The sequence below is a fragment of the Trichosurus vulpecula genome, chromosome 2 (assembly GCF_011100635.1).
Source record: "Trichosurus vulpecula isolate mTriVul1 chromosome 2, mTriVul1.pri, whole genome shotgun sequence".
Taxonomy (NCBI): domain Eukaryota; kingdom Metazoa; phylum Chordata; class Mammalia; order Diprotodontia; family Phalangeridae; genus Trichosurus; species Trichosurus vulpecula.
Genome location: NC_050574.1, coordinates 387,394,069 through 387,410,544, shown reverse-complemented (window position 1 = coordinate 387,410,544; position 16,476 = coordinate 387,394,069). Strand labels below are relative to the sequence as shown.

The 16,476-nt window shown below is 36.8% G+C and overlaps 2 protein-coding genes across 4 annotated transcripts in view; one reads left to right on the top strand and one right to left on the bottom strand.

The window, feature by feature from the left end:
• Nucleotides 1-7,557, top strand: part of EIF5B (eukaryotic translation initiation factor 5B) — a 75,375-nt gene extending 67,818 nt beyond the window's left edge. The window contains exons 20-24 of the mRNA XM_036745704.1: nucleotides 192-268; nucleotides 443-607; nucleotides 1,282-1,420; nucleotides 3,264-3,425; nucleotides 4,866-7,557. Of these exons, the coding sequence (XP_036601599.1) occupies nucleotides 192-268; nucleotides 443-607; nucleotides 1,282-1,420; nucleotides 3,264-3,425; nucleotides 4,866-4,973 (651 nt within the window). The 3' untranslated portion in view covers nucleotides 4,974-7,557. The remainder of the gene's footprint in view (nucleotides 1-191; nucleotides 269-442; nucleotides 608-1,281; nucleotides 1,421-3,263; nucleotides 3,426-4,865) is intronic.
• The window catches only part of REV1 (REV1 DNA directed polymerase), a 135,370-nt gene continuing 126,050 nt past the window's right edge, over nucleotides 7,157-16,476 (bottom strand). For all 3 annotated transcript variants that reach the window (XM_036745700.1, XM_036745701.1, XM_036745703.1), the window contains 9 exons: nucleotides 15,523-15,625; nucleotides 13,408-13,573; nucleotides 12,030-12,232; nucleotides 11,106-11,339; nucleotides 9,803-9,923; nucleotides 9,029-9,246; nucleotides 8,799-8,934; nucleotides 8,366-8,468; nucleotides 7,157-7,583 (listed from right to left, as the gene is read on the bottom strand). In XM_036745700.1, the coding sequence (XP_036601595.1) occupies nucleotides 7,472-7,583; nucleotides 8,366-8,468; nucleotides 8,799-8,934; nucleotides 9,029-9,246; nucleotides 9,803-9,923; nucleotides 11,106-11,339; nucleotides 12,030-12,232; nucleotides 13,408-13,573; nucleotides 15,523-15,625 (1,396 nt within the window). In that variant the 3' untranslated portion in view covers nucleotides 7,157-7,471. The remainder of the gene's footprint in view (nucleotides 7,584-8,365; nucleotides 8,469-8,798; nucleotides 8,935-9,028; nucleotides 9,247-9,802; nucleotides 9,924-11,105; nucleotides 11,340-12,029; nucleotides 12,233-13,407; nucleotides 13,574-15,522; nucleotides 15,626-16,476) is intronic.

The window sequence follows — 16,476 nt, the reverse complement described above, 5'->3', positions numbered from 1 at the left end:
CCTTTAGACTGTGAGCTCCAGGAGAGCAGGGACTTTTCTTCTGCCTTTCTTTGTATTTCCAGTGCTTTGCACAGTACTGTAAATGCTTGTTGACTAACTTAATATGGTCCAAAAGATAATCTCCAGTGTCAGTGCTATTAATGGTATCTGAGGTGATAAACTAATTTTTAAAATTTTCTTTTTTTTAATAGTATGCTGGAATTAACATAGGCCCTGTTCATAAAAAAGATGTTATGAAGGCTTCAGTGATGTTGGAACATGATCCTCAGTAAGTGGTTTCTGTGCTGTTACTAATTTTCCTAAAATATTTATTTAGTTCTGTTTATAAAATACACTTTGGTTCTCCTTCCTGGTATTTCACCTTTTTTCTGGAAGGGCTTGCTTTGATGTGTTCTTGGTTTTGTATTGAAACATCTTTATGATTGATTTCTTTTAATTGCAGATATGCAGTAATTTTGGCCTTTGATGTGAGGATTGAACGCGATGCTCAGGAAATGGCTGATAGTTTAGGAGTCCGGATTTTTAGTGCAGAAATTATTTACCATTTGTTTGATGCTTTTACGAAATATAGGCAAGACTATAAGAAACAGAAGCAAGAAGAGTTCAAGTAAGTTAATGGCCATTACTTGGATATTGGGTAGTAAAGTTTAATGTTTCCTACCAGGATGCTGTGCAGACAAGTTATACATCACCTGTAACTGTACACATAACATAAGTTCAGTGACTGTGGATCTATTTCCTGCATTTAGCTTTTCAGAGTTCTAGTTTGACATTCATGATGCAGCTACCAGCCATTGTAAGGGTAGTTTCTAAATTTGGGCAAGCATCCTGTCTGGAATGGAGTCCTCCAGGAAATGCAAAGGCAGGTCCATTTGGCAAAATTAGGGGGGTGTTACAGCTGTCGTGACGGCCTTGAATGTGATGTTAAAGGAACTTAGGCGGGAGGGACGTGCAGAGAAAAGGAGGGAGTTGGAATGTCCAGAGTGAGTTACACAGCTGGACCATCGATGTATCCGTCATTGTGACTGTTCCACCTGCTCTTCAGTGATAGTCGGATGTGGGGTGTTGGGGAAGCATTGCAGTGGAGGGCGTTAGCTCATTCAGAGTGCAGTGGGATCTAGGCTGGGCACTGGATTAGGATCCAAAGACAGAGTATTTCTTCTGCTTTTAAATTTTATTATATTCATAAGAACTTCAAATTGTGTTGGTCTTTGGATGTCTCTTTTTGGAGAGTAAAAGCAAGGCACCAGCTTAAAACCTGCTTGTTCTTTCTCTGTTTAGACATATTGCAGTATTTCCCTGTAAAATGAAAATACTCCCCCAATTTATTTTCAATTCACGAGATCCAATAGTGATGGGTGTCATTGTTGAAGCAGGTCAAGTGAAACAAGGCACACCCATGTGTGTACCTAGTAAAAATGTAAGTATTGGTCACATTCTTTCAACAACTTTTTTGAGAAGTCACATTTAAGTAAAAAGAAAATAACTTGCTATTTGTAAATCTCTTTTCTTTTGTCTAATAAATGATAACTACCAGCAGTATCAGTAAAATGTAAAATTCAGATGGAAATGGACTTGCAGATTTAGTTCAGAGTTCTTCCAGGAGAAAAAAGCTGAGGTGACAAGTTCAACAAGGGATTGGTTTTGAAGCTTTCTGTCTTTACTTTGTAAATCTCATGTTGCAGGTTTTCTGTGACAGCTAAAAACAAGTAAAAACTATTTTGTACCTACAAATTCACTTCATTCCGAAATATGTTTGAGAAGAGCTATTACGTATACTTGGTTCTGGTTCAACTCCAAAATTTCTTTTTCTTTAGCGTGTCAGCACAGTGCTTTGCCTTAATGCATGGAGTTAGTTCCTTTTTTGCTTTTTGAGTTGTTAGCAATGGCAAAATAAGTGAATCTGCCCAATGTTTCTAAAAGGAGGTGGTGAAAACAGTTTTCCTTTTGTATGTAGTCTGTCAAATTTTAAAAGCCTCTTTTGATTTGTATGTGATCCTTTTTTTTTTTACTGTAGCTAGTCATGACACGCATGTTCTGGTGACCAGAATTTTGTCATTTGCCAGTGATGGGTCTAGTTTAAATTCTTTCTTCTTCATCTTCTTCATTCCTCGTTGTTTAGTCATTTCAGTTATGTTTGACTTTTTATGACCCCATTTTGGGCTTTTCTTGGCAGAGATACTGGAGTGGTTTGCCATTTCCTTCTCCAGATCATTTTACTGATGAGTAAACTGTGGCAAACAGGGTTAAATGACTTGCCTGGGGTCATGCAGCTAGTATGTATCAGAGGCCAGATTTGAACATGTTTTCCTGACTCCAGGGCCCAGTGCTCTATTCACTGAGCCTTCTCGCTGCCTTCCCCATTGCTAATTGTTGCTAAATATCAGCATTATCAAATTCCTTATGACTTGATACCCCCTTTCTCAAAAGTATTTATTTGATTGTTGATAAATGTAACAAGTTTGTCAGCCTTTGCCAATTCAAGTACGTATGTAGGGCAGGAATTTTTTAATGTATTGAGTCATGTAATCGTCAGTGCATTTAGAATGGTGACATTAACAACAGCAAAAGTCCATATTTATATATGGTGTCATCCATATTCTTAACTGGTCAACATTCTCTAGGTTGTAACTGCTCGTGTTCACATTAAGGGTGGTAGGAATCTTTTCTATTAAAGGTTTTTGGCCCACAGGAAAATAAATGAGGTGTCAAGTGAAAATGAAAATGAAGGCATGGCCTTATGGTCAGAATTTTCCAAGGGTTTCCAGGCACGCCCCCAACACAGCACACTTGGATTTAGTAAAATTAATACAGGATTTTATTTAGTTATTTTTTTGGAAGAGAAATTCCTTTTTTTTTTTTTTTTTTTTTTAGTGCATTTTGTTTTGTAAATGACCAGCTATTTTCTTGCCATTTAAGGTTAATTCAAGTCTTAACAGTTTAGACATCAGAGAGACCAATTCCTCATCTATCCAGTAAAAGCTTTGGACAGATAATCTTTAAAATCTTTTCTATCACTGGTTTATCTGTTGCTTTAAGTTACAGGTAAGGCCCTTGTGAATTTTGCCACCTGCCGTGATCTTTTGATTGTATTGACAAATGACAGTAGGGAAATAGTTGTGGTTATATATTCCATTTCTCAGAGGTACTTGCTTCTGGCTCATGGTAAATAATATATTGTGAAGTAGTAAATTCAGCCAGGATAGTCACGATAAACATGCAGTTGTTTCATGCACATTGTAGCAAAATCTCTTGTTTTTCAGTTTGTTGAGATTGGAATAGTTACAAGTATTGAAGTAAACCATAAGCAAGTGGATATTGCAAAAAAGGGCCAAGAAGTCTGTGTCAAAATAGAACCTATTCCTGGAGAATCTCCCAAAATGTATGGAAGACATTTTGAAGCTACAGACATTCTTGTTAGCAAGGTAAGTACTTTACATGGTGAATGTAAATGGCCCTTTATTACATCAAGCAACAAAAGCACATTTAAATCTGAAAAGCGCTTGGCCAAGAATTCCATAAGGTGGTAGGTTAGTGCAGATACTGCTTATTTATTCCATTGGTGAGGCTGAAGCTTAGAGAGGTGGTAATTTGCCCACATTTTAGGAAGTATGGTATGGTAGAGAGTATTGTGTTCAGATCCTGCCTCTGATGGTTATTACCTCTGTAACTCTAAGCAAGTTCATTCATCTACACATTTGGATGGCTTGAGGTTCATAGGTTTTCTGATTCTCGGGGCCAGTATTTATTCCCTTTTGTGGCCGCACTGAAACAGCCATTGGTAAAGCACATCCACTAGTCACTCTGGAAAGATAAGAAAGTATTATAAACAGCATGAAGATCCGTATTCTGATCTACACCTGTAGTTATAAATGGCTTAGCCTTGGGAAGTGAAATTCATTGATCTGAGTATTCCCAATAGTGTGTATGTTGTAACTTGGCTTCTAATTCTTTGCAATTCTTGTCCATATCCTTCTATAAACTATCCACAGGTTTTCTGCCCTACATACAGGACCTTTTTTGTTTGTTTCATGTTGAACTCTTCTCAGATTGTTTTTAAATTCTTAAGACTATATAAGCTATTGAAGTCTGGCAGTATGGATTTGGAGTTAGGATGGCCTGAACTAAGCCGCTGCCTCTCACATATACCCACAAAAGTGTCCCAGCTCTTTTTAAAGCTTTGTTCATATAGTTAGTGCAGACAGGCCTGAGGTGGTTAAAAAAAAAAGTCATTTAAAAGCAAATTAATTAACTTAAAAAGTATTTCTTGGCCATTTAAAAAAGTTTTGTTATGTGATTGTATTGAAATAGGACCAAGTAACTTTTTCCTTTAATATTAATTGTTGTGGTTTGAATGGGGTCTGTGTTTACATACATATGTATACACACAGAAACACATCATAAACAAAATATAAATGCATGTTGTGTATATAGGATTATGTACGTGTGTGTATGCATGTACACACACCATCAAACCATAGACATTAATACTAAAGGAAAAAGTTTCTTGGATGAATGTGACGCATTATTTTCCTTATTTTGGGAGTGGCATATGGGTGATTTTTGCCCCACTAGTGACCCCATACTCCAAAAAGCTGTTAATCATACTGAGTCTGGAATTTTTGTTGGCTATTAGGAGATGGGATCTCTTAATGTCCTCAAACTAATAAGCTCTTATTTGTGTGGAATTTACTGCATCAGTTCAGACAGTTTTGTTAATTAGGTTAAGGACTAATGGAAACTCAAAAATGTGCAGTATGATTTTTAGCAAAGGATTGTTTGTTTACCTATTAACATTTCAATCATTAAAAAAGATAAAAATGGTTTTCTACACGCTTAACTTTTTTGTACTGGGTCTGTTGCAGATCAGTCGACAGTCCATTGATGCATTGAAGGATTGGTTCAGAGATGAAATGCAGAAGAGTGACTGGCAACTTATTGTGGAGCTGAAGAAAGTATTTGAAATCATCTAATTTTTCCACAGTGGGCAGGAGAAGTAGTAAACTTACTATTCTGTTGTTTTGTCACCAAGAAAACCAAGCAAAAAAAAAAACATCAATTGAAACAATGTGTTGGACTTCGATGGACTTAAGTTTGGACGGAAAAAATAGGTGGATAAAATGTTTTCCATGAGAAACCAAGAAACTTACACTGGTTTGACAGTGGTCAATTTACATGTCCCCACAGTTCCAATGTGCCTGTTCACCTGTCCCACTACCTTTCCCTTCCCTTCTTTACTGGCTGCTGTTTAAAGTTTGCCCTATCCCAAATTTGAATTTTTATTACAGAACTAAAGCTCTTTCAATTTTATACTGATTAAATCAGTACTGCAGTATTTGATTAACCAAGCTTCTGCAGACTTTGTGATTCTTGGACTTTTTTGATGTAAGAAATACTTCTTTATTTATGCATATTCTTTCCTCGGTGATTTTCCAGCATTCTGCTTTGTGCCTATAGGAATTTTTTAAAATAGAAAATTAGGTAATATGATATTTCTGTAATTGCTTTGTGTGAAACAATGATGTAAAGCATAGCTGGCTGCCTTTTATTGCTTGTACAGTCCATGGAAGTCAACATAAACTGTAATCATTACAATACAGAGCCACAAATAAAGGGAATGGACATTGACCGTCAAATTCTGTTAGGCTTCAATGTTAGCACAGATTATTCTTGCTTAACAGTTGGTATTCGTTGTCATCTTCTCAGTGCAAGTGTCCTTCTAAGGACAAAGGCTTGTTAGATGACACTGATACCTTGTTTAAAATTAGCATCAGCGAGTTTCTTAAAACCTAGCAGCAGTCATTTTTATACAGAGATTTTCTTTAACATATTTTTCCTGTATTGTGCATTTTGTTTTTCAGAAATTAGAGTATAATATAGACATGTTCCCTCAGCAAGACAGACATAGGATCAGAGCGAGTTCAGACAGGAACTCTTTATTTTTTCAACATGTGATTATCATTGATCCGTTTTTGGATCAGCTGGCGAAAGTATCAGAGAAATGGAGTCCAAGTGGACCATGCAGACCTAACAACACTTCTGAACTACTGTTGTATTAAACAAGCTGTTTTAAGCTGCTTTCTTAGAAGGTAGAGTTTTTTTCCTAAATGAGGTAGGATTGGAGTAATTGGGCCAGAACTAGTTTTGTTTTTGTGGCACATGTGAGGGCTATTCTGCTCAATCTGTGTTGTCATTTATGTTGAGACAGGTTGGATCCTGTGGGTGAAGGGGCAGTCTGGAGGCTGAATAAGATAGGTGATACTGTTTTCTTATACAGTCATGCTTTAACACAATTATGCCACAAGTAAGCTTTTCATAGATTTGAATCAAGAACAAAATCCCAAAATGGGGAGGAAACCCCCGATACCATTGTTTCTGAGTAGCTGTTTTTGGCTTATGTTTTTGAATTGAGTTATGTGGATATTTATTTTTGCACATTGACAATCTGCTGCTTTGTAGATTTAATTTAAAAGGCTAAGGGAGGAAAGGAGTCAGGCTATATATATACTGATCTCATGACAAAAAACACATTTTGGCATCTGAGTTGCAAGCAGTTTTTTTTTTAATGGGCTGGAAACAGGTGAATTGGGGTGCAGATTGTGTTTTATATCTACTTATTACTCCATTACATATCCAAGTTAGAAAGGAAGTCTAGAGTTTCAATGCAGGTTGAAATCTGGGAAAACACATAGCACTTTGAAGGAACAGAGACCCAGAATAACACATGAAGGCTTTAGGGCAGAGGGAGATATTATATATTTTTTTCAAGGTCATTTAATTTTGTTTGTACGTAATATACCATGAATCATAGGGATTTGGTGGATTCAGTCTATGAAAGTCTATGGGATGAATGAAGTTTTTACCACACATTAGGACAAAAGTCTGAAGAGATGCTCTCATTAAGCTTTCTCCATGTTCGTGACTGGGGCCGTTATCAGAAATTAAAGGTAAAGTTTATTATATACACCCTATTGTTTACTCTCCTTTGAGGCCTACAGTGTTTTAAGAGTCTTCCAAACAGTCAACTAACCTTTAAAAAAAACAATATGCTACTTGGTAAAGGGGGGAATCTAAGCAGTTATGATGAGAGCTCTTGGCCTAAGAGAAAAACAAAAAGGGGCAGATATTTAAGGATTCACAAAATAAAAGTCAATACAAAATATACATACAGTTCTTTATTAAACAGCTGTAAACACTTCACTGTAAAAATCCATAAAACTTTATAAACAAACATTTTGTAAATAGAGTCTATGCTACAGTAAAAGAATTGACACAATTATTTACATGCAATACTGACAAATTTGGCACTTTTTGAAAAGAAATGTACAAAACACTTCTGTTTAAAAAGAAATTCAAAATTATAAAAACTCAGAGCATTACTATCATGCACTTTGCAAATACCTCACAAGCACTTATGGCACAGCTAGCAGAGAGCTCCAGGCTCTCTCTCACCAAGCTCCTTATTACAAGTTTAGGTAACTTTTAATGTGCTTCCATAAGTTTGTTGTAAAACCACCTGAACATTGTCAAGAATAAAGTCAAATGCCATATTCCAAACTGATTCCACAGACTGCTGCATTAACCTGAAGTGAAAGGGGGGAGGGGGGTAGGGAATGGGAGGAAAGCAAGAGAAAAACAACAAGTATTAATCCTCAAATTGATTTCAATAGCAAAATATATCTATACTTCCCAGGAAGGGTAAGAAGGTTAAATCAGCACAAAATAGGTAAGAATAAGTAATGAGACCTTTTGTTGTTACCTGTCAATATGCCTCATTTTATGGACCTTTAAAGGTGGCAATCTGGGAAAGTGGTTGGCCATTCAGCAACATTTTCATTTTTCAAAATTTACCATTTAGGATTATGACAACCTGTTTCTTGTTATTTGGTACTATGTATTTGGAGATTAATTTTAATTATCTTCTATTTTTTATAAAACCCTTGTGAGTTTTCACAATACTGCTTTTAAATGGGTAAGATATATAGAACTATTTTAATCTGTGGTGTAATTCATAACAGTGGAGGGAATTTAATATTAGTTTTGAAGTAGAGATAAGCCATGTTTTAGAATATATGTACTATCTAATGGTTAAAAAAAAATTTATTCCTTCTGGTGACAATAGGTGCTACTTGTGTTACCGTTTTGTTGTCTAACTTCACAATTTAAGGAAATATGCTATAAATTGTCAGTTACTGGTTTTTCCCATCAGACAGACATTTCTTTCTTTGAATTTTAAAACATTCAACTGCCAAGGGCCTTGCCCTCAACAGGCTGGTCAGGACCTTGTCATTTCAAAAAAACAAAAAACCCCAAACCCACGTGCATCGTATCCTCTTATCTAGAACAGATACAATGTGCACATTACCTCTTCATGTACTTTATAACCAGATCCAGTTTTTCTAGATCCTTTTCTTCTATTAGGTCAGTACAGTATTTTACAACTTGCAGGATGTCTTCCTCCATTGGATCTATTGGGGGTTAAAAAAAAAAGTCAAAAGTCTTCCAGCCTACCTTTAAGGCACAGCTAGCTGGTACACAGCCCTGGAGTCAGGAGGGCTTAAGCTGAAATAGGCCTCAGAGACAACACTAGCTGTGTGACCCTGGGCAAATCACTTAACCAATCTCTCTCTCTCACACACACACATGAAATCCTGAATCTCTCAAAAAGTTATTCTAATAACAAAAAAAGGAATCCAATAAATTCAGTAGATGGTTTTGCTAGTGTAGTGAAAGTATAGTTTTATAAACATGAAACATTTCTTTAGAAAAACATACGAACTAACAAGTTTTAAGACTACCTGAGATAGTGGTAATCCATTCTTTGAGCAAGGTCTTCACGTCATTGAATTCAACAGCACCAGCTAGATTGGGTGCTGGTTGTCTAAAGGAGCCTGCCACTTCCGATGGCAGAGAAGGGCCTGATCTTGGCTCAACCTGTCGATGAAGAATTTAATGTGACGTCAGCTACCACTTAACTTTGCTTTGAATGAAATGAAACGAAGAGTAGAAGCTGCAGTCCAAACCTTACCTGTGCATTGGCAGAAGCCAGCCCTTCTTGTTTCAAAAAGCCGTCTATCAGCTTCTGTGGGCTCCCAGTAGGTGTTGCCAGTGTTTTAGCTGGACTGCTGAGCAGCTGCTTGTTCAAAGCACTCTGGACCTTTTTCATGGGACTGGCTGTTTTTTTCCTGCCTTTCTTCTTATCTTTCACTACCGTTTGTTTTAGTTGTAATAAAGGATTCTTTGATACTGAAAAATGAACCAAAAAAAGGGCCATAAAATCGAATAATCTACACAGACAGTAAAATCTGCCTCCACATTACTCATGGTTATTTAAGGATAAGCTTGGAAGACTCAAAAAAGCTGGCCATATTACGATTGTCTACAGTGGAGGCTGTTGATGTGTGCGTGGTGAAGACCAAGACTTTGGGCCATTTCAACATTTGATGTCATATCTCTTAGTTCTTTGACAGACTTAGTTCCTGTCAAACTGGAACAACAATTTTCATTTAAGCTACTTGGGCTAATCTGTGTCTCTCCCCCAAGCCAAAGACATTAAAATTGCTCATAAAAGTGTTCTTTGTTCCTCATATGTATTACAGGCTGTCTCTGCATACCTACATGCCTCCTGTACGTGCATGTTAATTAGGTCTTTTCCATATAACTATTTCCCATTTACACAGCTAAATACATACTTGTTTTAATCATGTTGGAAAAAATGGGTAGGGATTCTTGGAATAAAAACCACAAAAATAGTTTTTTCCCCATTACAACTCCTGTCGTTTGCAATCTTCCCCAAGCTTACACAACGTGTTGGCTGGTTGCTGATACATGGAGTTCTCTAATTGCCTTTGCCTTTGATCATATGCAGCTTTCAGCTCCTCTTGGAGTTCAGCAGGAAGTGCAGCAAACACTTCAGGGTCCACCTAATGAAAACAAAATGGTCAAGGTTATACACAAATACAAAAACCTGGCATTTTATTTTAGGTATTTTAGCAGGAAGTCCCATGCTTTTCTAATTTTCTAGGACACCAAATCCAAGCATTACTGTACTTCTACCAATTAATAAATTCCTTCAACTAGTGGAAAACATCAAGAATGCAGGAGAAAATGAACAAAATAACAGCATTCAATAAACCCAAAGCCCCCAGGACTCATTACTGTCCCCATTAGTGTGCACTAATTGCTGGGAAAACTGGACAGCAATTGGAACAACTCAAAATGGATACATGACAAAATAAAAGGCACATCATGAATTGGAGAAACGGAAGCAATTAACCTTGTGGACCAAAATGAGAGAAAAAGTGAAAATGGATTATTTTGTTAAAAATATCGCACAAAGCCTAACTAACTAAGACAAAGGCAGTGGGGTAGGGGAATGACACCTTAACAACCATGGGGAAAAAAGGCTGTTAATCAGTAATAGAGCACATCAGCACTCCAAAGTTCTTGCAGCCCCTAACAGACTGGCAATGACAATAAGCTTTAAAAGCCAGGCAACTGGCTTTGGCCCTTTGGCCCCACGCTGCTGCCACCACCACCAGGCATCCCAAAGATACTAAAATAGCAGAAAACTGGAAACTAAGAGGCTTCCCATCAATTGGAAAGTGGTTAACCACAGAATATAAATATAACACTACTGTGCCATAAGAAATGACAAAGCAAAAGTTTCAAGGAAAACTAGAACTGAAGTGAGCAGAAGTGGGAGAAGAATTTACCGAAGAACATCGCATAAAAAACCATGTTTTCGAAGGGATCTAAGATGAAAACGTGCTACCTAGCCAGAAAGCTGGAGGAAATCCTCATACCTGCCCCATTCCCTGAAATATTCTTAAGATTCTAGATAAGGTTAAAAAAAAAGCTTATGGGTAAAACAAGGAGATTGATGATTTCTACTACAGCAAAACCAAGAAACAGTGTTGGACAGCACAGGCCAGGTTAAGGAACTCAGGTTAAGATTCCCACCCATAATGACAAAGGGTCAGTTCTCACTAATCTACCAGTGGGGACTATTACTGGTTCCATGGCATGAGGCTTTGAAGAAGTGATGAACAAACTTGTAGTAAAGATAAAACACAAACACATTTAACTGATTTGGTTGGCCTTACCTGTGAAAATGCTGGTAGGGCTATAACATTGATTCCAGTGTCACTATGTGATTCTTGAAGATCTGGTATTTGTAACAAAACTGTTCCAACTGGTTGTGGCAAAATTCCAGTGTTACAACCATTTACTGGTTCCTTCTTTTTGTCGCCATGTGTCTCTCCTTGTTGAATGGCACATATCTGCTCTACTTGCTGTCGGAGATCGGATGGAAGTGCTTCTAAAACAGACTGATCTAGCTGTAAAATACCAATGATCCTAAGTGAGCTCTTTGGTTCTTGTCTTTCTAATCATTCAAACTAGCGTTACAATTAAATTTCCTGGTTCTAGAAGCAGCAAATAAATAAACATTTATTAAGCTCTATGCCAGGCACTGTGACTAAAAAGCAGTGTTTTTAAGTCCCATTTCTCTCCTGGGCCAAGGGCCATAAAAGGTACCTCTTAGCATTTACTCCCTTCATTCACTGGGACATAGGCAAGCAGGTTAGGTAAGCTCATCCCAGGTGCGCTCATATGCAGGCTGAATACATTTTCTCAAATTTACAAAGTTGGATTAGGTTTGTAATGAAAGTGATGTCACAACTCACAATTTTATTACTTCATATTTTCATCCAAGAAAAGGCTGTTTCTGAAATGAAGTGTCTGCAAACTTTAAAATCACGTAATCGCAATCATTGACTGTCAACAACCAAGCGACTTACAACGTGATTACCATACCCAAGGAGGGAAAAGGTAGTTGCTGACAGCAACATTTAGCTTGAGCTAGCATCGCACAATGCTTATTGAAAAGCAGCAGCATCATTCTTCACAGAATTCTTCACCTTCACAGAAGGATGGAAAGACGCCTCTGTCTCTCACACATGCACACAAAGACACTAAAAAAGATTCTGGAACCCATAGGTAAATTCTATTTGAGGCCAGAAACCTACCTGGGAAGGTGATGGTACTTCTATACTTAGGTTAAGTCTGGATTTCACACTAACAGGAGAATGGAGTCCATTCCATTTTACTGAAGGCTCAGTTTTACCAGCAACTGGACTGATACTAGATGCCAGATGTGTGGTACAAGAGGGTAGAAAAGTGCAAGTTCGAGAGGCAGATGATATTTCAAGATCCATTGCAGCCACAAATACTAAAATTACAAAGATAGGAGAGCTGATTAAGGAAAAAAGACTAGCTTCATGAATATCTTAAAAAGTCTCACTCTTTAATCTAGGAATTGTACCACTAGGTGTATACTCAAAGCAGGTCAACGAAAAAAGGTCCCATATACACAAATAGCAGCCCCCCCCCCTTTTTTTAAGGAGGGGAGAGGCAGGGCAATTGGGGTTAAGTGACTTGCCCAAGGTCACACAGCTAGTAAGTGTGTCATGTGTGAGGCCAAATTTGAACTCAGGTCCTCCTGACCCCAGGGTCAGTGCTCTACTCACTGGGCCACCTAGCTGCCTCAGCAGCCCTTTTTCTAATAGCTAAGAATTGGAAAAATGCCCTGGGACTGGGAAAAGGCTGAACAAATTGTAGCACACACATTTAATAAAATACTAATATGTTGTAAGATATGAAGAGAAGCATGAAGACATGAACTAATGCAAAGTAAAGTAAGCAGAAGTGGGAAAACGATATACACGATGACAATGTAAATGTTAAGAATATCAACAAAAGCCCTAAGATCAAAAAACAACACACACAGCACGTGATGTTCGTTGGTTTGTTGAATTGTTTCCACTACTTTTTAGTTTTTTTCTTTGTTGTAACTGGGAGGCTTGGGAAATGTAGGTGGTAAAAACATTAGTTTAATGATTTATGATTAAAAAACATTTTTTATATATTAACAGACTTTTTAAAAGACAAAAAGTTCCCAACAATTTCCATTTCACCTCTTCTATAGCACAGAACAGAATCTTCTCAAAATGGTTATTCTCCCTCCAACTTCAAGGGCACATTTTTTGTGATATACACAAAAGTCCCTATTGAAGAAAAGGCTTCAACAATTGCACATGAAAGTTAATTAGTTCAGACTCTCAATTAGGACTGGTTTTGAATCCACATATTCCTTGCCACTCTGCAGAAAATCTTTCTATTAGCCTCAATAAAATAAGACTAGGAAAAAGCAACTCCACCTCCAAAAAATCCAGTGTAAACCAACTTCAAGTTATTTTTTTAATCACTTGTATTAGTTACCTAAGCAATTATCCTCTTCTTCCACTTACTAGTCAGAATAATTTCAAGGGGAATTCATTTTACAAAGGGAAGTTAGTGCCATCATGAATTAAAAAAACAACAATCCAATTTTCATGATCTACTCACTTTCCTTATGCTCTTCTTCAGTGGATTTCTTAGCTTTCTGTACTTGGAAAAGATCAATGACAGAATGTGATCCACCCGGCAAACGGCTCGGCTGGATGGACGGATGGGTAGAGCATCCTGAGGAGGTTTTATTGATGGGAACCAACTGATTCACTTGAATTCCAACCTGGAAGCAGAATAAATAAAGGCTTCAGTTTTAAAGGCTATAGTACAAAAACGCTACAGCTCCAGTTCCAAAAATGTCAGATACTGAAATCATCTAAAGAACTATAATAAACCTCTGAGATACCAAAGCTCGATTAATTAAGCAAAACCCTCGGCTGATGATTCCATTCTTAGGAAAAAGACATAAATCACAAGGAGAAGAGCTCGTATTAAAGTTTCCATGAAATATCTTGGGATTCATGGACATTTAGTCAAATCTCTAGCGCCTACTCCTGGTGTGTTTAAAAAATTACAACAAATTTATAGAACGATAATGAAATTATGTTTAGGACATTACACTTACGACAGTAATAAACAGACTTTGTAAACATTTTTCAAAGATAAAAGCTGAATCCATAAAGATTGTTCTGATTACCCAGAAAATTCCATTCTTCTAACGCTGCAATTAACTAAATTTCTAAACAAAAGTTACTTGTTTCCAATACTAAGACAAACAATAAAGGAATTTTTCTAATATAAACCTCAGTCTAGTGAAGGGGTGGAAGTATGAGGGCAAATAAGGTAGAATACTGTAGGGAACTGATAGAGGTCTGAAAGTGGCCATTTCATCCCCAGTCCCCACCCTGAGCAGCAAGGTGGCACAATGGATAGAGTGCCAGCCCTGGAACCAGGAAGACCCATTTTTATGAGTCCAAATCTGGCCTCGGATGCTTACTGTGTGACCCTGAGCAAGTCACTTCATACTGTTTGCCTCAGTTTCCTCATCTGTAAAATGAGCTGAAAAGGAAATGGCAAACCAGTCCCAGTATCTTTGCCAAGAAAGCCCCAAATGCGGCCATGAAGAGTCTGACATGACTGAACAACAACAAATTCCACCCCCACCCCAGCCCATGCTACCCTATTTTGGAAAAAAAAAATGAATGTTTTTCTGCCTTTTTTTGTTGTGTTTTTTGGCTACTTCGGGCCTATAAATTATATAATACATGTTGCTGGTGTGATGGCTTATTTCCCCTAAAAACATTCTTTCCCCAAGGAAAGCAGAAAAGCATATTCAATTAATTTCCAAATAAATAAGTAAACTGATCACTCCTATACATTAAACGTAAAGCTAAATAAATACCCACAGCAAGTTCTCATGTCTTTGTTCATAGTCATACTGTTTGATTGTAATGTCATATAAAGCCTTACAGAGTACCCTTCCCAGGGAAGACCAAGCTGCATCACATGGTTAAAAGTGGTTCTTATTAAAAGTGAGCAGTGAAAACCCACAAAACTTAGATCACATAAAGGACCGTTTGGTATGTTTCTCTGAAGGATTCAGGATTTAGTAGTGGAAGAGATCCTTGAGATAGGTTACCAGGTCCAACCATTTTCTGGTTGAGGAAACTAAAGCCAGGGAAAAAAAATTCAAATTAACAAGCATTTATTAAAAATCTCACTAAATGTAAGAAAGTTTTGGTTGGTGCTATGACTGGAGACAAAATTGTAAGTAGCAGAAATGGGCTCTGAATTTTCCCCACTATGTCATTATGCTTTTATATCGTACACCCTACCAACTTCAAATGGTAAGAACAACTGAAGAAGATACACACCACACATGGACACTTTTCAGTTCCTTGGAAGCAGGGTTTGATATGACTCCAAATTACTGTTGCTTTTGTAGGCGAAATCCAACACTTTTGAGAAATAAAGGTATTTACTACCTTCAGTATATTTTTATTTAGTATCATTTATTTAGATAGGGCAGGATTTCCAGTCTCAGGAATTTTAAAGTTGTTTTCACATAATTTTAGCAGCACTAAGAGTGAGGAATAACCAAGCCCAGAAATGTATAATGTAGTTGATTAAATGAACACAGTTACTGTCTTACTGATAATATAGATAAATCCTATCTACAAAGAGAAAACATTACAGAATGAAACCAGAAACCTTAAAATTTTATTTACTTACCCCTCTCATATCTGATATGTTCAATTTCATCGTATGAAACATATTTAATGTTGCTTTTCCAATTATTTTTGCACTATCTGTTGGTTGGTCAAGTGTGACAGTCCTACAAAGAACAGTTTTTTTTTTAAGAAAGGAAAATTAGAAGACTACATCATTATATATTTATTTGGTAGCATGAACCATTTTCTTTGTATTCTGCAGCAGTAAAAATCTTACCTAAGTAATTTACAAAGATAATGAATTATTGAACTTCAGTATGTAGTTCTTTTAAGTGATGAATTATGATGATGTGAGCAACTGGAAAGATTCTGGGAATCATAACATTATTATGTTTCCACATCGTATGACTCTAGTCTAAAAATGACTAACACTGAATATGGTTTTGGTAAGTTCTTGGAGTGGCTCATATAAATGACAAAAATCCACTTGGTGACATCTGGCTAATGTTGAGAATAGATCTTTTATATTTAGATCTTTTTATTTATCTTTTATAACACTATATTGTATATGTCATATAAACACATTTTACTCATTGCTAACTATGAATGGAAATATGTGCACAATATGGCAGTATGATGAATAACTACTTTGTCTATTTTGAAGCCTACTCTGGAAGAAGATAGCAAACCATGAAACTGAGCTCTTTATGAACATTTATTTAGAGGTACAATCAGAGGCCAAAAAGGAAACTTCTCAATTCTGTCCTTATAATTTCCAGTGAAATATGGGCATGATACTGCATGTCACGGCTGCATCAGTGTATCTAAAATCTTTCTGTATCTCTCAAAGTATGAAATATAGTTAGATACTATCAATCATAATTCTTAATATCTAGCTTCCTGGATATTAAAGAACTCTAGCTGAACATATAGATACCCTGGAGCTAAATTTTTATCTGTTATGTCTCAAACTTAACTTCAAAAGATCACTGCTGAAAGGCACCTTAGAGGCCTC